This window comes from Talpa occidentalis, unplaced genomic scaffold, assembly GCF_014898055.3.
Source record: "Talpa occidentalis isolate TD23 unplaced genomic scaffold, MPIMG_talOcc4v2.1 talOcc4.7, whole genome shotgun sequence".
Lineage (NCBI taxonomy): Eukaryota > Metazoa > Chordata > Mammalia > Eulipotyphla > Talpidae > Talpa > Talpa occidentalis.
In genome coordinates, this window is record NW_023605083.1 from 59507137 (window position 1) to 59534223 (window position 27087).

At 44.4% G+C, this 27087-nt stretch overlaps 1 protein-coding gene across 7 annotated transcripts in view; it reads left to right on the forward strand.

The window, feature by feature from the left end:
* The window catches only part of ZNF462 (zinc finger protein 462), a 158900-nt gene that overhangs the window by 74133 nt on the left and 57680 nt on the right, over window positions 1–27087 (forward strand). For 6 of the 7 annotated variants that reach the window (XM_037491657.2, XM_037491656.2, XM_037491662.2 and 3 more), the window contains 6 exons: window positions 5982–6231; window positions 6775–12380; window positions 13135–13296; window positions 15074–15177; window positions 18613–18731; window positions 22736–22927. In XM_037491657.2, coding sequence (XP_037347554.2) covers window positions 6012–6231; window positions 6775–12380; window positions 13135–13296; window positions 15074–15177; window positions 18613–18731; window positions 22736–22927 — 6403 coding nt within the window. In that variant the 5' untranslated portion in view covers window positions 5982–6011. The remainder of the gene's footprint in view (window positions 1–5981; window positions 6232–6774; window positions 12381–13134; window positions 13297–15073; window positions 15178–18612; window positions 18732–22735; window positions 22928–27087) is intronic. The other variant, XM_054689126.1, reaches the window with a different exon arrangement.

A 27087-nucleotide genomic window follows, 5' to 3' on the forward strand; every position in this document is an offset into this window, starting at 1 on the left:
CTTTTCTAAGGACGGGAGGGCTGGCAGGCTGCCTATTGGCCTGTTGGCCTCAATTAGCCTTATATCATTGCAAAGGAATGCATGAATTCTCCAGAAGGTATGTACTATCTCTTTCTGTATTAGACACTCAGTACCTGCTTTCATAACAGGTCACTCAGCCAGAATCGCTTCTTATTTACATATTGGACGTTTTCTCAGTCACTTGGATTGCATCCCTATATGCTCATCTCATTTTAATGATGCTCCCAAAGGTATCTGTTATGAAATATTACTCCAGCATGCTCTGTTGTACTTGAAAACTTGATGCAGGAGAACAAAGCTAAAACAAGAGAGAGTCTGAAGATTAGCATCCTCCACCAGAAGGTGACGGAGTTATTAATCTGCAGACTGACTGCCTGCTTCAGACTTCACGCTTGTGTAGAGGTCCCACAGATGGACCAGGCCGACCACATAGCACGGAGGCCACGTGCCTTGGCAGGATTCAAGGTCTCATGGTATTTCTCTGCTACTATTTAAATTCAGTCTCATATTGGGGGTTACATATGTGATTGCAAATTAATCCTTTCTCTTCTGAAAATTTGGTTTTGAAGAACAGCTGTGTCTCCCTTCTGAATTCCTTAATTATTTATCCTCCCTGATATGTTAAACCTTTCATTAGAGTGGTGAATTGCCAAGAGTACACAGAACTGCTTAGATCATGTAGCAAACGGTATAAACATTTGATAGGACATTTGAAGACACCACATGGTGAGCCAGTACCAAATGCTGGGGAGTCGATGGAGGTAGCTTCTTGTCGCAAGTTCTTTGTTGGTTTATTTTGCTGGTGTATTTCTTTTTTTCCTATACCACAGGAACAGTATATGTATCATTTGTACGGAGCTCAGGAAGGGACTGATTCTGCCCTAGTAGATAGAACTGCTGTTAATTTGGAGTGCACATAGGTGTATCTGAGTTCAAATTAAATTAAAAAATTAATTACTTCATAGATAGGTAGGGAACAGAGCGATAGACTGATTCTATATTTGTAAGTTTGATCCCATAACTACTGTTCCTGTTCTTAAAAGGAGACCGTACCTCAATTTTCAGTCAGTGATGTTTGGGAAGAGGTTTTAAATGATTCATCAACTATTACCATTTCCACTTGGACCATGAAAGAGTAAATGATAAATGGTGATATGAGACACCCTTATTGCTAAGATAGTAACTCAAAATGCATAAGTGGATTATTTAGTGATATTTTTTGCATGAAAAAAATTTGCATGAAAATTATTCCCTCCTCCCAAACTATAGTCTTGGGGCTTGAATTAGACATGTTATCCAACATATTCCATAGCCATTTGACTTCATCATATTGACAGTTTCTGATCTGCAAATACATTTGTAGAATGATCTTTAGGTCCCTGATTTTTCTGCCTTTCTAGCTAAACTCTTCCACAGTGTCGGTAATCCGTTATCTGTCCTTAGACAGTTGGTTTTTCCATTCATAGGAGAGAAAAGTAAGAAATACGCAAACAACAGGTGCTAAGTTAAGTAAGTAAAGCCTTTTATTAGAATCGTGATTCAGGAGATCTGGGGAGTTCAGCGTCTTCTGAGTGAAAGTAGGTTTCTGGAGTGGACAGAGGAAGAGCATCTCATGGTGTTTCTGCTTCTATTTCTCAGAGGCTTTGTAGGTTATAATTAGTCACTACGAAATCACTGTGGCTGGGGTGCTTTACCGTTTTATTTCTGGCCTGTGGTCCTTCAGTCAGAGATCAGGACACTGATCATTTGGACACTTTCTGGATACCTTTGGAATTTTGACTTGAAGACCACACTTATGTTCCTGGGCTATGCAGGCTTAACAGCAGCTCAGCAGTCTGACCTGGACAAGAGTTGATGGTGGCAGGACTGTGAGAACATGGTGAGACCAAGAGCCCCTCCTGCTCTCATGTTACTGTTTGCCAGTGAGTTGGAGGGACACATGATAAAGCTGTGATTTGTCTCTTTTTTTTTGCTCCATAGGAGGGAAACTGAGGCATAAATGGAAGTGGGTGGGCAGAGGGTATAAATTAAAATTTATGTTGTGAAGACTGAGAGAGAGCAGCCTGTGTTCATAGTTTCCCTTTCTCCATTCTTGTGTATCTAGTCCAAATCTGTAACAAGATCTCTGGATTTTACTTAAATATGTCTTTAAGAGTTCATCAGATGTGAAAAATTGGATTTGAAGTTGTAGATCAGAACTCTACATTTTGAAATTCTCAATTATGTGTAAATTGAATACGCCAACAACCAAGTATAAGTAGTACTGAAGGATAATGAATAATTAGAATGGTCTAGGGGTTTCATTTTAGGAGGATGAATCAATTAGGTGCTGGGTCATTTGAGAATGCATCTCTGCTCACCTAGGGGGTTCGTGTTGGGGGTGTTTAGAGTCCTGTATTACACACCTGTTTGACCCTGAGGGTCCTGGAGGGTGCTTTGGGGTCCACAGGGTAGGAGACAGAGGAAGGGGAGCTTGTTTGATTTTTAGATCCTTCTCATGACCTTTTGAGATAGCACTTTTCTTCATGAATTCAGAAGCTTCCTCTTCTGTTTCTGATTTTGCTGATATTTGATTAAAAAAAAAAAAGAGTGCCAATCCCATGCTCATAGCCTGTTTAAATTAAGTAGATAGGAGAGCAAAGTTTTGAACTTGAAATCATCATTGTATAGCAGATCAGTGTCTGGTTTAACTTCTTTAAGGGTATTGCACTCTCTAGGTTGATGCAGCCATCAAATACAGTGCTTCTTTCTTACTTTATTTTCTGCTTGTGCTTGGCTTCTCCAGAGCATTACCATCTGCTGCGAGAACATACTCTCTGGCGGACCAGAAGCTCTGGTCACCCTCAGGTCCAGTTTCTGTGGCTCTCTCCTTCTCTGCCCCCTTCTCCTCTATTCTCTCTTCTTACACGTTTACCTCCTTAGTCTACAGACACAACAAGTTTCTGTTTCTTTGCTTGGTTAGACCATGCCAGCAATTTCTGTTTTCTTCTTCTGTCAGCGTCTTCAGGAGACGTGTGTACACAAAGGCAAAATGGCTTTCAAAGGAGGCTACGTCCTCATTTCTGAACTTGGTGCAGACATCAAATTGAAGGCCATTCGGCTGTACCTGACGCTGGTGCTCTCAGCAGCCTGGAGATTAACCTCCTGTAAGACTCAGCTGTTTTGGAGGTAGAGACTGCCACAACATTAAAGCTAGAACCAACCCATTAGGAAATCACTTTCATCATCTCTTCTTTTTCCAAATCAGAGCCTTTTTTCCTTCTGATCTCATAACCCTCTAATCTCCTTTGTAGCAGAACAAGGAGACTGTTGGTTTGTGTTTACATCCAGCAAAGTTAGAATCCTTGACGACAGCTTCCAAAGATCCCAAGATATTAGAGAACCGCATAGGGAGAAGGATTTCATCTTCTAGTGGATGATGATGCTGAAGGTGCCCTGCTTCACTTATGCAGGACAGTCATTTTTGTTGATGTTGTGCAAACCAGGCTCAAACTTTCCAAAAGACACTCAGCAGAAAGCCTTTTGTTGCATTATTTCTAAAGGCTTGAAGTTTTGAAGGCAAGAGATTTTGTTTTCCTCTGGGCTACACAATGGAGCTTTCAGAGAACCTCTTTTAAAAGGAATAGCTACAGCCTTTGTGTTGAAGGGTGTGTCTGTTGGCAGGGTCTGCTGATGCAGACAGACTGGCTGGTGATTAACAAAGGTCATTAGACTTTGGAATCTGGCAAACAGAATCGGATGGTATGTCTTCTCTGTGTGGAAGGATGACTCCCAAGAAGCCAAGGCATTCTGGAGGTCCCCCCACCCACCCCAAAATCCTGCTGTAGGACAGGGTCTGGTCCAGGAGTGTCCTGCAATAACCAGTGCTCTGCTGGGACTAATGAGCAGGCATATCAATCATGGGATAAAAGAACCTTCGGAGATCTTGGTGAATGACATTTGAGGAGGAGAAAGGTGCTGCTTTTCGGAAAGAAATGCAAACAGTTCATTCTTTGTTGGGAGGAGAAGAGCATAGGAGGAGCCCAGCCTGCTCTTCTGTTCATTTTGATTGTCAGCCTAGCAGAATCCCAGAGAAGCCATGTTGTGCACGGAGGAGAAGCTCTGAGCTAAAATGGCTGCTCCTAAAGCTCAGAGGACTAGGGCAGCTTAGTGAGTCTTAGAGCTTCAGTGACGCAGGAGCTCATATCTCTTGAAAGTGTGATAAACACATTCAGCAGAGCTGTGGCTTGTTTGGCTGAGATGAAAGGACTAAGCTTGGGGGATGGGGCGAGCACACTGGATGATCTGCTTTTTTCTGTGAAGTGTTCTAAATGCAGGAGTCGTCTGCACCATGGAAAAATTTGTTTTCAGGTCTAATGGACTGTGTGAAAGGAGAAGTGGGGTGGGGCCTCAGCGACTGCTGTAATTTGATCCAGAGCTGATAGCAACCTCTTCCACACAATTTGGGTTGGTGCTTAGACATAAAAGCTTGTGTATCTGGAATATTGAGACTTAGTTAGCTGAAAAGACTCTGGTGTACAGTTCAATGTTTATTGAAAAAGGATAAATTGCTGGGTGAAAGAAGAGGAGGTAAATATCTGTGTTTCACTCTGTAAGCTCAGTCTGTCCAGAGCTGGACTTTGCCAGGAGTTATTTTAGCAGGCTATCAGGAGGAGCCTTCTTTCATAGAAAATCCTTCTGCAAGGGCTCCTTTCACTAACTACACTAACATCTGACTCGGCTTTCTCCCCCTACAGAAATAATACATCTTTTACCATAAAAGTGGAGAAAGTTGCTGTGCAATAAAAGTAGAGAGAGATTTGGCTACAGGTTTAGTTCTTGGCCATCTGGTTCTAGATCACAATGACTCAGTAGAGTTTGCAGTGAACTCAATGAAGTAACTTGCTCATTAAGATAATAATTGTGTATTTGAACTCAGTGTATGTATTAAGATAGGAAGGACTCCACCTTTCTAATGCTTTTTTGACTTCTCAGTGGTGGCATTCTCCATTGAGTTAGTGTCGAGCTCTCCACGATTCAATCACACAGTAAATAGAGTAAAAATAGCCAGGCAGGTTTTGCTTCATTCTGCACCAAGTTCACAGTTTTGTGTTCAATGATATATTTCAAATTTGTAATAAAGAGCAGTAGGAAAAGATAAAGTCTTGACTTAGAAGCACCCCCTTCAAAACTGTATGTAAACTGAATTTACATTCATCTGTTGCCTGAGTGTAAATTGAAGTACAACTTTAAACTAGAAACTGGATTGTCATCTAAACTTGGTGGTTTGAGAATCTCATGAGAAATATTTTATGACCTAATTAGATTGGAGAAGCTGTTAGGTTATAATTGGTAGGTAGTAAAAGAGCAAATAACCATTTAGCCATTGATTGAAAAAAAAACCCACCAACTAAACTATTTGGGGAAGGGAGAAAAGAGGTGTACCCCAATATCAATTAAGGTATTAAATAGTAAAAAGTACAATGAAAGTTCTCTCTACCGCCACTCTGAGATTTCAATACTGTTTGGCCATTTGGAAGATGTAGCATTACAATATTAAAACAGCTAATGATTGAAAATTGTCCTTTCTGTTGGACAGACATCTTTTTACTTCTGAGAAGGTTCTAGTTCAAAAAGAAAATGGATCTGAGCCACATCCCAAGTCAATATTAAATGAGTCAGAAGTTTGAATTCAGTCAAGAAATTCAGAATCTGCTAAAACTTTTGAAGTTACTCTGACAAATGACATGTGAAGATATATTTATAGCATGCTAGAAAAAGTTTATTGTTCTCCTCCCCCCTCCTTTGAAGTTATGTAGTCAAGGACATCATCCCTGTTATGTCTGATTGCCTTTCTTTGGCCAGTTTTCCAACTGGCAAAGTTCAGTAAGAGAAATGTGCCGATACTAGAAATTTTTCCCATGGATGGACTTATACCTATCCGCATTCCTGAAGATGTTCTGTTCTGACTGCCACTGCAGGTTCCTAATGTGAGAGGGTAGACCCAGATCATGGAGGTGCTCCAATGTGATGGCTGTGACTTCAGAGCCCCATCTTATGAAGATCTCAAGGCGCATATTCAGGATGTCCACACAGCATTTTTGCAGCCAACTGATGTTGCTGAAGACAATGCTAATGAGCCACGATCCGGGTCCATGAATGCCAGTAATCAGACGGAAGTGGAGTTTTCTTCTATAAAGGATGAGTTTGCAATTGCAGAGGATTTATCAGGTAAATCTAGACTAAATGCACAGACCCGATGTATTTCTTTGCTCTCTTCTGTTTTCAGCCTGCAGCCAGGGTGCTTGGGTGCATGGCTTTGACCGAGTTTGCTGCTCTTTGGGGAGTGATTTTTGTGCTTTGGGCATCATGTTTCTCATCTTGAGTATCCCAGGTGATTATCTTCTCAGCGTCCTTGTGTTTCTTCGTTTTCTTATAATTTGGAGAACAAGGTAGTATTTTGTGACGTTCTAGAAGAAATGTTGTAGTTTGTCAAATGTGTATATTTATAGCTATATGACACGAGTTTTGTATGAGGCGAGTTTTGCACCTCAGGCTGCATCCTGTGTCTTCATCCATGAGAAGCAATATATGTATGTTCATTAATGCTTCCTTAATACTCTTCGGGGCCTCATTTTGAGATGTTAGGCCCTTTGACTGCAATGTTCATTAATGAAGAATAATTGAAAAGAAAAATTGATTTGCATGATTGAACTTCTTAATTCTCTTTCGCTCTGCTTTTCTCTTCCCACTTACCATATGCTTTCTCTTTAGGTCAAAATGCTACTGCATTGGGGACCGGAAGTTACTATGGCCACAGTCCAGGATATTATGGTCAGCATATTGCCCCTAGTCCCAAACCAACAAACAAGTTTTTTCAATGCAAGTTCTGCGTACGCTACTTCAGGTCAAAAAACCTCCTCATAGAACATACTAGGAAGGTCCATGGAGCTCAAGCTGAAGGGAGCTCAGTGGGACCCCCTGTTCCAGGATCCTTAAATTATAATATCATGATGCATGAGGGATTTGGAAAGGTCTTCTCTTGCCAGTTTTGCACATACAAGTCACCAAGGAGGGCAAGAATAATTAAACATCAGAAGATGTATCACAAGAACAATTTGAAGGAAACCTCTGCTCCTCCACCCGCCCCTGTTCCGATGCCAGACCCTGTGGTCCCACCTGTGTCCCTGCAGGACCCCTGCAAGGAACTGCCGGCAGAGGTTGTAGAACGCAGCATCTTAGAATCCATGGTCAAGCCCTTGACCAAGTCTCGAGGTAACTTCTGCTGTGAGTGGTGCAGCTACCAGACGCCCCGCCGAGAACGCTGGTGCGACCACATGATGAAGAAACACCGCAGCATGGTCAAGATCCTGTCCAGCCTCAGACAGCAGCAAGAAGGGACTAACCTCCCCGAAGTGCAGAACAAGAATGCTCCCAGCCCCACTTCTAACTCCACCTATCTGTCCATGAATGCTGCAAGCCGGGAGATACCCAACGCGAACGTCTCCAACTACAGGGGCTCTGTCAGTAACTCCATCATGAGACCCAATTCTTCAGCTTCCAAGTTTTCACCCATGTCTTACCCTCAGATGAAGCCGAAGTCACCTCACAATTCTGGCCTCGTTAACCTGGCCGAGAGATCCCGTTACGGAATGGCTGACATGACCAATTCTTCAGCTGACCTGGAAACGAACAGCATGCTGAATGACTCCAGTTCTGATGAAGAGTTAAATGAACTAGACAGTGAGAATGGTTTAAATGCTATGGATCACCAGACATCAGGCATGTCTGCAGAGCAGCTGATGGGCTCAGATGGCAACAAACTATTAGAGACCAAGGGGATTCCATTTAGGAGATTCATGAATAGGTTCCAGTGCCCCTTTTGTCCCTTCCTCACCATGCATCGCCGTAGCATCTCCCGTCACATAGAGAACATCCACTTGTCTGGAAAGACAGCTGTCTACAAATGTGACGAATGTCCGTTTACTTGCAAGAGCTCATTAAAACTTGGGGCTCACAAACAGTGTCACACGGGTACAACGTCAGATTGGGATGCTGTGAATTCTCAGAGCGAGAGCCTTTCTGCCTCGCTCAGTGAAGGTGTCATGTCTTACGAGAGCTCGAGCATCAATGGCAGGAAGTCAGGAGTCATGCTGGATCCGTTGCAGCAGCAACCACCACCGCCACCGCCGCCGCCACTGCCACCACCACCTCCAACACAGCCGCAGCCGCCGCCGCTGCAGCCCCCACATCAGGTGCCGCCACAGCCCCAGCCACCACCAACCCAGCAGCCGCAGCCTCCCGTGCAAGCCCCACCCCTGCACCCCTACAAGTGCACCATGTGTAATTACTCCACCACGACTCTGAAAGGGCTACGAGTCCATCAGCAGCATAAACACTCCTTCTGTGACAACTTGCCAAAATTCGAGGGGCAGCCCTCAAGCATACCATTGGAAAGTGAGACAGACAGCCACCCCTCTTCCAGCAACACTGTGAAGAAAAGTCAGACCTCAATCCTTGGGTTGTCCTCCAAAAACAACTTTGTAGCTAAGGCCGCGCGGAAGCTTGCTAACGACTTTCCTCTCGATTTGTCGCCGGTGAAGAAGAGAACTAGGATTGATGAGATAGCGAGCAACCTGCAGAGCAAGATCAACCAAACCAAGCAGCAGGAAGATGCGGTGATCAACGTGGAGGATGACGAGGAGGAAGAGGAAGACAATGAAGTGGAGATAGAGGTGGAGTTGGACAGGGAAGAAGAACCTACAGAGCCAGTCCTGGAGGTGCCCACCTCCTTTTCTGCCCAACAGATTTGGGCGAGAGATGCCAGCGAGCCCCCGAAGGAGCCCAACTTCCGAAGTGTCACCCATGATTACAACACCACCAACGGGGCTGAGATTGAGCTCACCCTTTCTGAAGATGAAGAGGATTATTACGGCTCCTCAACCAACATGAAAGATCACCAGGTCTCCAGCACTGCTCTGCTGAACACTCAGACTCCCATCTACGGAACGGAGCACAGCAACGAAAATACGGACTTTAGTGACTCTGGAAGGCTTTACTATTGCAAACACTGTGACTTTAACAACAAATCTGCCCGGAGTGTCAGCACCCACTACCAGCGCATGCACCCGTACATTAAATTCAGCTTTCGGTATATCTTGGACCCCAACGATCACAGCGCAGTGTACAGGTGCCTGGAATGCTACATCGATTACACCAATTTCGAAGATCTGCAGCAGCATTACGGCGAACACCACCCAGAAGCCATGAATGTACTCAACTTTGACCATTCGGACCTGATCTACCGGTGTCGGTTTTGCTCCTACACCAGCCCGAATGTTAGAAGCCTGATGCCACATTACCAAAGAATGCATCCCACGGTGAAGATAAACAACGCGATGATATTTTCAAGCTATGTCGTAGAGCAGCAGGAGGGGCTGAATACAGAATCCCAGACCCTGAGGGAGATTCTGAATTCAGCTCCTAAGAACATGGCGACTTCCACGCCCGTGGCTCGTGGTGGTGGTATGCCAGCTCCGTTTAATAAAAGCACTCCTTCAAAGACCTTTACTCCAGAATGTGAAAATCAGAAGGACCCCTCGGTTAACACGGTTGTCGTGTATGATTGTGACGTTTGCTCGTTCGCGAGCCCCAACATGCATTCTGTCTTGGTTCACTATCAGAAGAAACACCCTGAAGAAAAGGCTTCCTACTTTAGAATCCAGAAAACCATGCGAATGGTGTCTGTGGACAGGGGCTCTGCCCTTTCTCAATTATCATTTGAGGTGGGTGCTCCAATGTCTCCCAAAATGTCCAACATGGGTTCCCCACCCCCCCCACCACCCCCGCCACCAGACCTCAGTACTGAGCTTTACTACTGCAAACACTGTTCCTACAGCAATCGGTCAGTTGTGGGAGTGCTTGTCCACTACCAGAAAAGACACCCAGAAATAAAGGTTACTGCCAAATATATCAGACAGGCTCCTCCCACAGCTGCAATGATGAGAGGGGCCGAGGGGCCCCAAGGCTCCCCCCGGCCACCCGCCCCCATGCAGCCGCTGAACCGAAGCAGCTCCGAGAGGGATGGCCTTCCTGTGGAGAATGAGATGTTCTTTTGCCAGCACTGTGATTACGGGAACCGGACCGTCAAAGGCGTCCTCATCCATTATCAGAAGAAGCACCGCGACTTCAAGGCCAACGCAGATGTGATCCGGCAGCACACGGCCACCATCCGAAGCCTCTGTGACCGGAACCAGAAGAAGCCTGCCAGTTGCCTGCTTGTTCCCTCCTCGAACGTGGAGCGGGACAAGACTAAGCTCCGGGCGCTCAAATGTAGACAGTGCTCGTATACCTCTCCCTACTTCTATGCACTGAGGAAACATATCAAGAAAGACCACCCCGCCCTGAAGGCCACGGTCACGTCCATCATGCGGTGGGCATTTCTAGATGGTTTGATAGAAGCTGGCTACCACTGCGAGTGGTGCATCTATTCCCACATGGAGCCCAGTGGTTTGCTCCTGCATTACCAAAGGAGGCACCCAGAGCATTACGTTGACTACACGTACATGGCTACCAAGCTCTGGGCTGGGCCAGACCCCTCTCCTCCTTCTCTCGCCATGCCAGCTGAAGCCAAAACATACAGATGCAGAGACTGTGTTTTTGAGGCTGTCTCCATCTGGGACATCACCAGTCACTACCAAGCGTTCCACCCCTGGGCCATGAATGGTGACGAGTCGGTGCTGCTGGATATCATCAAGGAGAAGGATGCTGTTGAGAATCCCCTGGCTCCGCCTGAAGACTTGGTGGGCCCCATGAATTGTGAAAACAGTATGCCCACTCCACTCCCTGAGCAGGAAGCTGAGTGCCCAGAGGATGCAAGACTCTCCCCTGAGAAAAGTCTCCAGCTAGCGTCAGCCAACCCCGCCATATCCTCCACCCCTTACCAGTGCACAGTGTGCCAGTCTGAGTATAACAACTTGCATGGCCTTCTTACCCATTATGGGAAGAAGCATCCTGGCATGAAAGTGAAGGCTGCTGACTTTGCCCAGGACATGGACATCAACCCCGGCGCCGTCTACAAATGCAGGCATTGCCCCTACATCAACACCCGCATCCACGGCGTCCTGACCCACTACCAGAAGCGACACCCGTCCATCAAGGTGACCGCCGAGGACTTTGTGCACGACGTGGAGCAGTCTGCCGACATCACCCAGAACGACGTGGAGGAGACGAGCAGGATCTTCAAGCAAGGGTACGGCGCCTACCGCTGCAAGCTGTGTCCCTACACGCATGGCACTTTGGAGAAACTCAAAATCCACTACGAGAAGTATCATAATCAGCCTGAATTCGATGTCTTTTCCCAGTCACCCCCGAAGCTGCCAGTGTCCCTGGAGCCCGAGATAACCACTGAAGTGAGCCCCTCCCAAGTCTCCATTACCGAGGAGGAGGTGGGGGAGGAGCCCGTGTCCACTTCTCACTTCTCTACCTCGCACCTGGTCTCCCACACTGTGTTCCGGTGCCAGCTCTGCAAGTACTTCTGCTCCACGAGGAAGGGGATCGCCAGGCATTACCGCATTAAGCACAACAATGTCCGAGCCCAGCCGGAAGGCAAGAACAACCTCTTCAAGTGTGCCCTGTGTGCCTATACCAACCCCATCCGCAAAGGGCTGGCCGCCCACTACCAGAAGCGCCACGACATCGATGCCTATTACACCCACTGCCTGGCAGCCTCCAGGACCATCAGTGACAAGCCTAACAAGGTCATCATCCCGTCCCCCCCCAAGGACGACTCCCCGCAGCTCAGTGAGGAGCTCCGGCGGGCAGTGGAGAAGAAAAAGTGCTCCCTCTGCTCCTTCCAGTCCTTCAGCAAGAAAGGCATCGTGTCCCATTACATGAAGCGCCACCCCGGGGTGTTCCCAAAGAAGCAGCACGCCAGCAAGCTGGGGGGCTACTTCACCGCGGTCTATGCCGACGAGCACGAGAAGCCGATGCTGATGGAAGAGGAGGAGAGAAGCAGCTTTGAGAAGGCCGAGGTAGAGGGCGAAGCTCAGGAAATCGAGTGGCTCCCGTTCCGCTGCATCAAATGCTTCAAGCTGTCCTTCAGCACGGCGGAGCTGCTGTGCATGCACTACACTGACCACCACAGCCGGGACCTCAAGAGGGACTTCGTCATTCTGGGCAACGGCCCCCGCTTGCAGAGCTCCGCCTACCAGTGTAAGCACTGTGATAGCAAACTGCAAAGCACAGCGGAGCTGACCTCACACTTGAACATTCACAATGAGGAATTCCAGAAGCGTGCCAAACGTCAGGAGAGGAGGAAACAGCTTTTGAGCAAGCAGAAATATGCAGATGGTGCTTTTGCAGATTTCAAACAAGAGAGGGTAAGGATATGTTTTGATTTCCCTTCCCCCAGGAGGCCTCTCATCACTGGTGCCCACATGCGCTTCTTCGTTGCCAGCCAAACTGCTACAGGCTTCATAGTGACTTAGCTTGCCAGAGAGCTCAATAAGTCAATTAAACATTCCGAGCTTGATTATCCCCCATTCTAAGCTCGCCCTTCTCCAAGGTCCTGTTCCCCTCCCTCCACTCCTCCCGAGGCTCCCCAGGGGAGGGTTGGGGTGGTTTCTCTGCATTTCCTTCTGCCAAGTAGCCTTATCTGAGGCCCAGTTCCATGACAACGCTTGCTCTCTTTCTAAGGCAGTGTGGGCCGCCTCGTGGTATCATTAGCACTTCTCAGCCATGTCTTGGTCTGCAGTGTCTGCTACAGGAACCTGACAGCTCAAGGAGTAGATATTTTGTCAAGAAGTTCATTAATGGCGTAGCTATGCAACGTTTCACCTGCGTAGTTGAAATTGGTTTGAAAACCAGATAACTTGGTGGCAGTGACGATGAGGCTTCTGCACAGACATCTTCTCTACTCACAAGTTGTAACATGTTTGGGTTCCAGAGACTTTGCATAGTAGGCAGTATGCCACGACTGACGAATCCGTTATGTAAAAATACTCACATATCTCTCCCTTGGTTTTTAACCTGCTAATCTGCTTTAAAATAAAATCTGCTAGTAAACTACAAGAATAAATGCCGGCAATTGAGGGAGGGCTCGGAGTACTGATGGCTACCACTGTATTTTACCAGCCTTTTGGTCACTTAGAAGAGGTGCCAAAGATCAAGGAGAGGAAGGTGGTGGGCTACAAATGTAAATTCTGTGTGGAAGTGCACCCGACGCTCCGAGCCATCTGCAATCACCTCCGAAAGCACGTCCAGTACGGCAGCGTCCCCGCGGTGTCCGCCGTGAAGGTGAGCACTGGGAGGTCTGGATGAGCGATCTTGTGTGTGAGCGATTCCAATTCCGCATTAATCCCATTGCTCCAAGCAGCTCAGGAAAGGGCGTCCCAGAACCGGGGCATTCCTGAGTTCTGCTTGGATTGGGCTGCCTTGTTTTGATTTCTTTGCAGGTTGGACCTTCCTCATCTTGCGTCTTTCGACCCGGTTGCGTTTCGATCTGGTTCCCTTCCGCGCGGATAGTTTGGTGACACGGAAGATCTGGGCCTCTCGGTACAGGAGGCTTTGGGTCGCTCTTCTGTCTTTAGTGCCGTTAGCTGGTTGCTCTTCCAAGGTGCCTGAGCTCTTGAGGGATCAAGTGGGTTCGGTTCCCCTGGTCTTCTGCTCCTCCCACTGCTGGCTTCCTAACTGTTCACATCTGACTGATGGCTCAGCGCCCCCAGGAGAACCCATCTTCGCTTCTTACCGTGGGCTCTCTAGGAGTGTCAGACGTTAATTCCAAAACAAAAAGCCTCGAGGCTCTGTTGGGCCGAGAGCCCGCTGACCTGATTTTGTCTCCTCCATCCCCTCTCCCATATGTTACTGACAAGCTCTCCCCTCTTCCCCCTGACCGGTACTAAGACACCTGTTTTGAATGTCATAATCCAATAGCAGCCTCGGTCCCAATGACTGAGCCCCACGCGTGCCTTCTGGGGTATTGCTAAGCACTTAACCTTTTTGGAGCAGAGAAGTTAGTTCCGGACTCTGCTCATTCTCTCTGGATACATAAATATATGTTTTGTCATCTGCCCTTCTGATCTTGTGTCCTGTTTTGCCAGTGTGGCATGAAGGTGCAAAGCCTCTGTTTTTTCTTCATCCAAGGCTGAAGCCCTCCCACAGTCTGCTGAGCTGTGCCACCCCCCACCCCCACCCCCAGGAACAGTCTCAGTCAGCTTTTTTTCGAGCTAGGCTTATTTCCTGGCATGGCTGAGAGGGAGAAAGAGGCTCTTCCTGTGTAATCAGTGCATAATCCAAGGAGCCACCTCAAGAGATGAGCAACTTAAAACCAGGCTGCTCCTTAATTTTTTCAGTTGAATGGACATCATCCCTTAGTCAAGGGGCGAGGTCATCTTCTATAGGGTGGGGATGAGTGAGGGCAGCCAAAGGCAGGATCCTTCACTCTCCTTCATTCCCAGAGGATGGTGCAAGACTCCTAGATGCCCAAACTTCTCTGCTTTTTTCTCTTCCTTCCTTCCTTCCTTTCTTTTTCTCTGAGCCTTAACCCTAACCTTGCTTTATGTCAGTTCAGGTGGATCACAATTTGAATTTTCTTTTTAAGATGGGAGATAAGTGGGTGAACTGTCTTCAAAGTGGGTGAGCCCTTTCTCTCACATTTCCCAGCAGTAGCAACCTTTGCCTGGATACCTTGCCCTAAAATCACCACCATTGCATGGAGAATGACAGTCAGCCGTGCCCTTCCTCTAGGGGGAGCTGGAGAGGCAGGGGAGGAAGCTTTGACAATGAAATGCTGATGAATTTGGGAGAATGAAGGGAGAGGAGGAAAGCCGGAGCAATGACGATGGATATTTATTTTGTTGGTGGGGCATGTGTGTGTGTGTGGTTCTCTTAGCAGGAGGCTGAAGACCCTTCCCACTTGTTTCTGGATGGATTGGAAGCAGCCAAAGATACCACTGGCGCCCTGGTGGACCGGGTGGATGGTGAACACTGCTTGCTTGATGGAATGTTGGAGGATGAAACCCGGCCGGGGGGATACCATTGTAGTCAATGTGACAGAGTCCTGATGTCCATGCAGGGGCTGCGTTCTCATGAGAGGAGCCATCTGGCCTTGGCCATGTTTACCCGCGAGGACAAGTACAGCTGCCAGTATTGCTCCTTTGTTTCTGCTTTCAGGCACAAGTAAGTGCTATGGAGTGGTTGCAAGTGGTAACTGGGAAGAGGTGTAATAGTAAAAGGCAGCTCACTAGAACAGGAGCTTGGAGGAGGCCAGAGGCCCCGCTCGTGGCTCATACCTGCTGTTTGGTTAACTATGTTACCTTAAGCTTCAGTCACCTCATCTGTCCAGGGGGGCAAAGATAGTAAATTGTTTGGTTGATGTTAAATTTGGCAAATGTGGGCCTTTTTTTTTTTTTAAAGATTTATTTATTTATACAAGCACTGGGTACAGTCAGAAGCACGGGAGGGTGAGAGAATTCACCAGAGCCAGAGCGGAGAGCAGAGCAGGCAGAAGGACCGAGTACACTGCTGAGGGGAGCAGCGGGCGACAGGAGAGGTCTGCGCGCCATGTGGGGACCCTCCTCCGGTGGCCGGGGAGCAGCCAGGGATCGAGCCGGCACCATAGAGGCTGCGGGCAGCTTCGCAACCCAGCGCTCAACCATTGTGCCACTGGGGAGGCCCAAATGTGGGCATTTTTTAAATGACAGCCTGGGAGGTGTTGCTGTGATTTACACAAGGGAAGACCAGAGAGTGGACAGGTTGGTGGGTGCATCTGTCAAACATTTATTCGGAACCTAATCATCCTTTGAGGAAGTGAAATTCCATTTGGGAAACTGAATAGCTAAGAAAGTAAAATTAGAACTGTTAATTGTGTGAGCAAAGATTCGTTGCTCGATATTTCTTAAAAAGAGCTGGCACAATAAAGAAGTTTATGGGTAGCAGAATACAGGAAGGTTAAGGAAAGGGAGCTTCCTGTTGTCCATCAGAGCCTTGAGATTGTAAGTTTGGGGTACTTTGTAAGGCTTTTTGGTATGATAAGCAGAGGGATGGTTCTAGAAATAATTTTTATTGCCTTTCCCTTTCAACTTTATAAGAGAGATAAATGTTCGATGATGTGTTCTGACAGTCTTGGATGAAGGTGACTGTAAGACTGACATGCTGTTTATTTTTATGATAATTGAAAAGAAATGATGGGCTGTTTGCTTTTTTAAAAAGATATAAGTGCTATTTAGTGGTTGTTGAAAGGCAGGGGGAGGCAGTGCTTCTACAGAGGTTAGGATAGGATACAGACGATTATCATACCAGGCTTAATATCTGATCTTTGTCATCAGATCCACTTAAAATTTGTGTCGTCCTTACCAAGTCAATAAGTATTTATTGAACAGCATTGATCACACTTTCTGACTCCCAGTAGCACCTCAATAAATCTCTGTGCGTAAATGATTATACCCTGTGTCACGCACTGTGCTGGAGGCTTAGGGGGACTATAAAGATGAATAGAACATGATCAGCCATCTAAGGGAGTTTAGGATCCAATTGAATTATAAATAAAGTAAGCACATAAATAATTTGACAAAATAATTCACAATGTTAAGTGTATATATAGATATCTAATTGATATATATGTATATATGTATATGATGTTTCATTGTATACACCTGTATATCAATAAAATGCTATGCATTTTCAAAGGGAAATGTTGCATCTACTTTGGAAGAGCTGGGAGGTTTATGCAGTAGGGTGCTTTGGAGTTAAGTATTAAGGTGGAAGATGGGGCTTGAGCAGTTTGGAAAGGACATATGATGTAGGAGAAAAGATGAAGGCACATGAACCTGAGGAAGAGAGTGTGAGGCTTTTGGGAATCCAGCCTGGTAGTGCAGTTCAACAATTTTTAAGATGTAAAGGAACTGTAGAAGGTCAAGTTTGAATATTTGAGTAGAGACCATGTTGGAGTCTTTGTGGAAGTAGTGCTTTGTACTTTGCATCACTGGTAAAGGAAAACTTTGAAATGGTGTAAAGTCCTCATAATTGCTGACATTTCTGGAGCCTCACTCTGTGCCAGGCACCGTGTTAAGCTCTTTCCCATATTATCTTGTTTTCTCATACCTATGTGGTATGGCCCCATTATTGTTTCCATGTATGAAAAAGAAAATTAAGTCCTTTTAGTATAAAAGCATCATATAACTTGCTCAAGTACATACAGCATTAAAAAAAAGCCATAATTAGATTCAGGCAGTCTGACTCCATAGATTGTCCTCTTGAGTTGAAAATAAAAGATGGGGAGACCAATTAGGAGACCATAATAGTAGCTAATCTAAGAAGTCAGGATGGAATTTTGGGAATGGTTGAGGGAACTAGGATCTACATGACTTAGAAAAATGGACTTAATGCAGGAGATAGAGGGACAAAGCAGAGTACAAGTGGCATCTACCATTTGGTTGACTACTGAGAGAAGAGTAGTGCCCTTTACAGAAACAAGGGTGTGAAGAAAATCTGTTTCAGTGAAAAAGTACTAATGGACTTGTTAGGGCTGGTTGAGTTTAAGATAGCTAAAGGACATCCAGAGGAAGATGTCCAGAGACAATTGAAAATACTCCTTTGGAACCCAAGAGAGCGTTCCTTGTTTAAATGGTAAGCATTACCAATCCCATATGAGTCATTTAGACTGGAATCTTGTTCTCTGGGGTGCTAATACAAATTAGAACTTCTTCCCACACCTTGTTGGTGGATTTATCATTTTTTTTAGACTAGTAATTATTATAAAATACTGTGAGTTCATTATAATTAAATAACTTCCTTAGATGTGGCTTCCAGAAGACAGATGTAGAGCAAACATGGTTGTGTTTATTGAAGGGATTGCCAGCCTTTGGCTCACATGACTTCCTTAAACATACCTGTCCTGTGCCTCCATATTTACAAAGACATTAAGAATAAGTCAGACCAGGCCTCCCCGGTGGCGCAGCGGTTGAGCGCTGGGCTGCGAAGCTGCCCACGGCCTCTGCGGCGCCAGTTCGATCCCCGGCTGCTCCCCAGCCACCGGAGGAGGGTCCCACATGGTGCGCAGACCTCTCCTGCTGCCCGCTGCTCCCCTCGGTCCTTCTGCCTGCTCTGCTCCCCGCTCTGGCTCTGGTGAATTCTCTCACCCTCCCGTGCTTCTGACTGCACCCAGTGCATGTATAAACAAACAAACAAACAAACAAATAAATAAAACATGCCTCTATTAAAAAAAAAAAAAGAATAAGTCAGACCATTGCAAGTAATTTAATCACTTGGAAAACTCCCTTCCTCCCTGGAGTGTTCACAGTTAAAGCAGAATTGAGATTTAAAAAGAAAGTTAGCCTTTTTAAAAGCAAATTTTCTTAAATACTTTTTCTTTAACTATGTTAAGGGATGTAGATAAGGGACTTTGGTAGGCATCAAAGTTTTACTTTTCTTTTTGCATGCATTAAAGAAAAAGCTTTTGGAAAGTAATAGAACGACTGTTTTTGGAAAGTAACAGAACAACTCTGAGCTTAGAAATGTGATTGCTGTGAAAGGGCATTAAGAAAATATTGTATGCAATTTTTAATCTTCTCATTTTCCTTTGTGTTTTTTTTTTTTTCCCCCTTCTACATCAAGTTTGGATCGCCACATGCAAACCCATCACGGACATCATAAACCATTCCGATGCAAACTCTGCTCCTTCAAGTCCTCCTATAACAGCCGGCTGAAAACACATATACTCAAAGCCCATGCTGGTGAGTTGGTATTAGTGCTGCACAAATTCTCTGAGTTTGAAATCTAATGAGTGAAATTATGGAAGTCTTATGCCCACACATGAAAACACGTTCTTGAAATGGTTGTGTGTTCAGTTTTATTTGAATCTAATCAAGATAAATGAAAACGTCGGCCAAAGCCCAAATAATACAGCCTTGTCCTTATTGATTCATGCTACTAACAGGCAGCTCCTACAGATTTATGCTCCTAATAGGATTTCTTTTGAAAAGAAATTTCTAAATTATCCAGACTTTCTAACGGAGATGCAGAAAATTCTTACAGGCACTAAAGAGAGTTCCCAACTAAAATAAAGTTATAATCTTGAGGATGCCCAGAGAAACAAGTTCAAGACGTGTGATGTTTCTCAGGAGATGCCCTGAGATACCCATACATCAGCTAAGCAGTGACCTCGGGGTGTGTGTTCAGGAGCTCTGCTGGTCTCCACTGTTGTTCCCACTCATTATACTCACTGCTCACTTCCCTCACCTACCAGGCTCAGCACATTATATTCATCATCTTCTGTTATTCTTACGATAATCCCATAAGATAGGGGTCAGATGAGGATTTAGAGTATCAGGCATCAGATGAGGATTTAGAGTATCAATAAATTTCATTTTAGAATAAAACTTGCATCTTATCACTGACAAAATGCTGCCTTCTCTCTCTTCTGCTCTTTTCTACTTTGCATATGATGAGGGATGGTCACAGGTAGCTCATCAGATCTCAGCTAGGAGAGGAAGGAAGCATGATGTAAAAAAGGCAGCGGGAAGGGCTTTAGGGGCCTCTCTCTGATCTTGCCGGTCACTCAGAAGCCAGACTCAACAGCAGCCCAGTCTTCTCATAAGTTTTGACAGCCTCAGAGGCACTTACACCAAACACCAAGGGTCTCAGGATACCTAGCTGCACTGCCAGAGATTCTTCTAGAAATCAGCTCTCTTCTCTGAGTTCCCTCAGCTAAGGCATTCAGAATCCTACTTTTATATTTTGTAATGACCTACCTACAATTCTCCTGTCTCCTTTATTTAACTTCCATTGTATGCTTGTCAGAACTGCCCAGAACATGAGTCTTTCCCTTTCACCACCTACTCAAACCAAGTCTGCTGTTTCCTCAATGTTGGGACCTGAGGAACTGACTTAATAGAGTGAACTACTGAAGCCTGCAGCTGCCCCAGGCTCCACGTGGGAATGGGGTGGGGAGATGAGCTGTGGAAGCTTTTCTCTGTCAGTATTTTTATATCTCCGGGAAAATCTTCCTGAAGTCCATGGAGTACGAGGCTTCGGGGTATGAACCACTCTTTCTAACTTGTATATCTTGTAAATTATTCAGTTGGGACACCATCCTGGTGAGGTTTTCCCATAGACTTCAGCCTTGTCAAAAGCACTTTTACCAGTGGGAATTGGGTAAATGATTTGGCCTGTGGGAAGGACTTTCAAAGAGTGCCAGAGGCTGCACGCTGGCTCCTGGGCGCTGAGCTGAAGTGTCTGTTCTTGGAGCTGCCTGAGCAGATTGGCCTCCTGCACTCACTGGTTGGCGAAAAGGAGGCATCCAGAGAGAAGGGAGGAGGAGCCATGTAACTCGATTCTCAACACACCTTGGAATCATGGTGTATCTTGGTGTCCGGGAAGTAGAGAAAGCAGAGACATTTCCCAAGACTCTTGACTCATGTGTTTCAGATGAATTGTTTTAAGGGGTAAAATATGTAGACCAACCAAATAATCTGAATTTGAATTCTTTTGGGTTGTGCTACTACTTACAACCACTTTTGCATGTGGTAGTAACTAGTTACAATCAGGTTCATATGCACAGGCTTCATTAGAAAATGAAACGTGGAATAAAGAAAGCAGTAGTTTTATATAGTCTTTTATACTGTATGTAAATATAATATAAATTTGTATCTCTAGAAATTGTCATATAATATTAAGCATAATGTAACATATGTATGTTATATTAGTAAATTTATTTGTACATTTGTATTGGTATGTATGTATATATTAGTAAGTATACATATGTATGTGAAATAGTGTAGATGACATTTTACATATGTATATTTATGTTATATGTTGCATTTATATACAATATAGTATATTATATATAAAGCTACTGCTTTTCTCTTTTTCAATTTTTTAACTAATAAAATATGAATACATTTACTATAAATATACATGTGTATTCATATTATTTTCACAAATACTGTTGTTCATGGCCCAGTATCGGCCATAACTCCTAAGTAATGGTTGGGGGGCCAGCTGACAGGTGTATTTATTTGGATTCTCTGACTTCTTGGAACTTTTTTTCTGCCCTTAGGGTGAGAGTGTTGCCTCACTCAAGGTTTTCTATTGCTCTCTTTAAGGTTTTCTTAAAAATGCATGCTCTGGAAGTCATCAGTGGTGAAAGCAGGCTTAATGTAGAAATTGGGGTCTGGGGCTCCCTTCCTATGTGAAGCCATATAATAATTTTCAAGGCAGAAGGAAAGTAACCCTCTCCCCTGGGTAAAAGCAAGAACAGAGGCACTTACTACATTCTAATTTCTGCTTCACTTAAAATCTGTAGACCACCAACCTTTTCTCAGTTCATTTTTACTGGTCCAAAACATTTTATTAACTAAAGGCCTTTCTCTTCTTGTTACTCTTCTTCCTTCTCTGCTTTTCAAATTTCACCTTAAAATGCATTTTTAAAAATTGATGTTCATTAGAGAACATTTGAAAATGAAAAAGGAAACATAGTCATCCATAATCTCATTATTTAAATACCACTATTGTTACCATTTCAGATTACCTTTCAACCATTTCTTCTATAATTACTTTTTAGCAATTGTGATTATAATTTAATCTAATATATATTATGCTTTTCTATTTTTCTGAGTGTTGGGTTTTTTTTTCTTATTTTCTCCTTACAAGCTTTGCAAAAATTTATTGTAGGGAATGATAGTTGATCAAGAAGAATACACCCACATTTACTTAGCCATTTCCCTATGGTTGGAAATTTAGGTCCTTTCATAACTTTCTTAAGCATAATGTATCTTTTTAAAGAACAATTTCTGTGTATTAAAGGATATTTCCTTAATATGAACTCTCAGAAGTAGAAATTATTGAGTTGTAGGCATGAACATTCTAAGTCCATTGTTAGAAAAAGCAAAATTCTTGCTGAATTAATCATTCCAGTGTATATCTGTCCAGCAGTATAAGTATGCCCCCTTACACCCTTACTTCTTAGAATACAATTAATTTAAAAGCTGACTTAGGGCAAAGGTAAGTCATACTCCAAATTTAATTTGGTCTTAGCAATCTGCTTAAATTTCAGTGTTATAAAAATAAGTAAAAGAAACGTGCTTATTTTTACTTAAATATCTCATTTATTGAAATCTATTAGAGGCACACACATTTATACATGTTCAACTCTCAGTTAAATAAATGACTTATTTACTCATTTGTGCACTATTGATTAGATAAAGAAATGGTGTTTTGTGCTGAGGTTTGTGAACTGGTCCTCTAGAAATATACAATAAGGTGAAATCAAGGGGATATGTAGTCAACAAGAAAGTGAAGAATGAGAATAGAATAGCACACTGGAGTGTGTGGTGAGTGACTGTTCTTAGAAGCCACTGGCAGAGAAAGAATTAAACATACTATTTTCTGTGAATGACAAACTTAATAAAAACTGAATGGCCATTTCTAGTATAGAGAAGGATAAAGAAAGACTGGGAAGGTTTTCTGAAGGAGGCATAGACATGTGGTTTCCCACTCTGTTAGGGAATCAACCCATAGCTTTGTCCCTGTAAGCAGAACATGAAACAAAGATACTGTCTCTTGATTGCAGAACTTGTCCCAAGAGTTTCCACATTGGAGGGTTGCTGTGGTTTTATGAGAATGGGCGGGAGCTGGTCTGCAAGGGATCTTGGACCACAGGTCTGGGACGCACTGCTCCACGCAAGCTCACCTGCCTGACACCCTTCTTTCCTCTTCCTCTCTGTCCCTACACTTCCAGGTGAACATGCCTACAAGTGTTCTTGGTGCTCTTTTTCCACCATGACAATCAGCCAGTTGAAAGAACACTCCCTCAAGGTCCACGGGAAAGCCCTGACCCTCCCCAGGCCACGCATTGTCAGTCTCCTCTCCTCACATGCCCACCACCCCTCCCAAAAAGCTACTCCAGCTGAAGAAGTGGAAGACTCCAACGGTAAAAACGGGCTTTTGAGCCTGAATTAACCACTCAGGGTTGAGGTGGGCTGGGATTAATTGCCAATCATTCTTTCTAGAGGAAACTCTTGCATGAAAATATGATGGTTCACGTGAAGGAAGAAATGAGTAGAGGTTGACAGTATAGAAATTGGTGTGGGGAGGTGACGTGAATGCCGTGAGCGTCTCTTGGGGGCTGTGGTGGGATTGTCAGCGTTGCTTGTGGCCCCAGCACCTGGTGTGGGCTGGATTCTTGTTGGAGACTCTGATGGTGGTTGTGAGCAAGAACATGGATGGGTTACCAGGCAGGTTTTATTATTTATTTCGTTTACTTATTTATGTATTTATAGCCTGTCTTGTTCTCTTAAAAATATGTGCTTTGAAATATTTGGTGTTCTAGCTATGAAAGTTAACTCTGCAGAAGTCAGAATAGGAATGAAAGGTTGAATGGGTATGGGGTAAGTATGTTCAGCTGGGTCACAAGATGATTTTGAGATAATGTGAAGATTTTTTTCAAGAGCTGAAGGATGTCAAGGAAGCATCAGTTGGGAGGAGGGTGCCCGGTTTTGGACCTTCAGAAGATAAATGGGAATTCATGCAGGGAGTTTCTTTCCTGGCAGTGTAACCAGAGCTGTAGGGGAGAGAGAAGCACCGGTCTTGGTGTCTACAGATGTTGCATCATGAACAAAGGATGCTTATTAGCTTTGGTAAGACCAAGAAAGAGAAAGGATTTGATTACTTGGCTTACCTGGATGACCAGAGAATCAGATGTTTAGGGGAGGAGTAAGTCTCTGGAGTCTTGGGATTGAAGACCTCAGGCTTCCCTCATCCACCCCCTCTCCTGGTTGAATCCCTTCTTCAGTACCTTCAGTCACCAGTTAACTGCCACCGGCTTCAATGCTTCCCAGGTCAGGGAATGGACTGCCCAAGGTTTGCTGTTACATTCTTGGAAGGGGTTTAGTAGATTGGAAAGTTCATAATTTCATTGAAACAAAAGCCTGGCTTTGGTTCTTCCTTCTGTCAAGGCTAGCTGTGTTTTTCTGGGCCATTTTGGCTTCCTATACCTCCTCTAAAAAGTTGGGTAATAAGATCTGCCTCAACTGATTATTTTGAGGGATTCATAAGAAAAGGTACTTATGTAAAATGTTTACTGCAGCACCTGATACACAATAGGTTTTTAATACATGGTGCTTTTATTCTTACAATGTTCACCCTATGTTTGTAATTCTGGCCTTTTGCAACTGCTTATAACAAGTATGAATTTTGGGTTATTTTTAATGTAAGGGTTTAAAAAGAGAGACTCTTCAGATAACCTGACAACCCAACATGTCAACATGGTCTAATTATCAGATTATCAAAAGAGTAAACGAGTCATCTTTATTCATGAGTTCTGTAAGAAGACAGCTGTAGGAGGACAAGGAGAGGTAAGTCCTGAGACTCAAAGCTGCCTTTATCAAGTGCCTTTATTTGGTGGCCCTGCCTTGCAAATCAGAAGCACTTGTGTTAACACACAAGCTCCTTGCTGGCATTCCTGTCTTAAGAACTTCTGTTGTACAACGGAGGCTTGTGATTGTGACTGTGGCTTAAAGTGCCGTCAGCACTTGCCGCCACTGTGGTATAGATGTTTTAAGTGTAGGGAGGGGAAAGCTGTGCTGCTGTTGTTTTCCTGGAAACTTAGAGTCTCCAAGTTACCTCTGTAATAGGACATGGAAAGCATTGCCTTTGTACCTTGAGAGTCTTTCCAAATATAATTTGATGTCTTTATTAATGTGAGTTTTAATTAATCGCTTTCATCGGAAATGGAAGCTACACCTGTGGAACCGTTTGGATAAAATTGATTCATCCAGATACTGCTTCTCACAAGACTTTACCCTAGGGCCTGTTCCTCTGTCATTCCTTCTTTTCCCTCACTCTTCTCCCTTGAAAGGTCTCAGTTACAGGGCAAGAGAACCACACACCACTCACTGCATGGACCATCTTCCTCCCAAGGACTTGGCATAGGCTATGAAGAAGAGGTCAAACTCAGCTCTAGAGTCCAGACTCAGCCCAGAGCTCTGTTCTGCCCAGGAGAAGTGCAAGTGAAGGCAGGGGGATTCCCTCCAACAACTTAATCAAATGTTTAGATGATGTTCTCAGCACCTGCTTCTGAACTAATCACAGCCCTAAGCCTGAGGCCTCAACGTTTAGGGGAAATTTCAGGTTCTTTGAAACTGGAGAGATTAGGACCTTGGGGAAGGTGGTTACAGAATCCTGATATGATATTGAGTTACTCTAGAACACAGAGTGTAACACAGGGAATTTGTTACAGGAGTATAATGCAAAGAGTGTGAAGTATGTAACACAGTGTTTAATGCAGAGAGCATGTAACACAGGGATTGTAACAATGTGTAACACAATGAGTGTGTGATGCAGTGAGTGTGTAACATAGACAGTCTGTCTTTATTCAGCCACCGGGAGATGAGTTACAACATATAAAAGTGTTTCCCACCCTTGCAAAGAATATAGTGACGTCTTGGCCTCAGGTGGCAATTGTGTCTTATCTTGAGACCTACACAGAGATCACTTACCCTCTGCAGTTTTTAATGTATATAAGTAATCTGTATTAATGGACCAGGAGTGAATCATTTAATTGAATTAAAAAACTTGATAAAAGAGTGGGCTAAACTGAAGGAAGGCATCAAATGGGCTATTCTCATGAATAAATAATCCCAGGGAAAGAATAATTAATAGTTTATTCATCTAATAAACAGTCTCTTAAATCCTTACTGTAGATCTTTGCATCATTGGAGAGGCCCAAGAATGATGGTGGAGATCAAAACTGGGAAGACTATTTGTTAGGGAGCTGAGTGGTGGATTCCTAGAAACGGCTAAGTCTAGGGGCTGGAGAAACAGCTGTGAGGCTAGAACAGTAGCCTGTAAATCACGCCTTGAATGGTGTTTGAAACACACATGTGAAATCCAATTGCACATTTTAATAGGGAGAAGCTGTGGGGCTGTTGGCTCTCAGTTAAGATTTCCCACACTACAGATGCCAGGACACTATGAACCCAAGAACCAAAAATGTGATGCAGGCCCAGGGGGAGTAAAGATCCATAAAACCAGGGAAATCACCAGTGTGTCCTTGGCTCTCTGATTCCCTGGTGAGGGAGGTGAGTAAAATGAGTTGACATGCTCGCTGCTATTTCCAGTGGTCAAATGCTTGCAGCCTTGAGAGCGAGCCAGTCATCTCTGGCAAAAGGAAACAGCCTGAAAATGAAGGTTCTTCCAGAACTGCTCTCCTCCCCAAGCCAGAGGGAAGCAGTGCAAGAATAGGAGGCAAGAAGACAGAAATGAGAAGGTGGAAGGGAGATCTCACCCTAGCTGCCTGGCCACACACCTGTTCTGTACATAAACAGATCTCTTGGGGCCTGAGCTGTCAGTCTTGACATGTTTCACCAGAACATGAATCCTCTATATATTCTTCATGATCGGGTGTTGAAAAGTAAGGCAGAGGCTGTGGGGTATTCGTTCTATGTGTAGGACAATGGGAAATGCCATGTAATGGCTATTCTAAGCAATGCATAAAGGGGAAATCTTCCAGCTGTCCACAAAAGGAAGTATCTGCTGTGTGTGTATTTACTGGGTTTCTTCTCTTGCTGCATAAAACACAGGACTGACTTTTATCAAGCTTTTTCCAGGTCTCTGCTTTTAGTATAGAAAACACACATACACATACGTACACACACAAACCCCCCCCCCCTATGAAATAACAAAGAAAAACAATGTAGTTCAGTTATGATATCTGTTTAGGTCTGAGAAGCCACATGGTTTACAGCCAACAGATATGTCATTTAATATTCAGCTGTATCCTTTAGAAGTCAGGCCAGTGGTGACATTCCATCTTTTCCTCTCTCAAATTCTCCCCAAGAATAGAAGATTTTATTTTTTTCTATCTTTCCATTTATGCTGGAGGAAATTGCCTGCTTTGGGAAATAGCCACTGTGATACATATTAAAAAAGACAAAAAATAAGTCAGGTGAATGAGGATAACAGAGGGTTTTTTTGTCCTTGCCCTATTAGCAGCCCAGGGAAAAGAGTTCTTCGTGGTGTTGCTTCCCCCTTCATAACACAGGTCTCCCCAGTGGAGAAGTCTGTGCTGTTATGAGTCAGTGAAGAATGGTT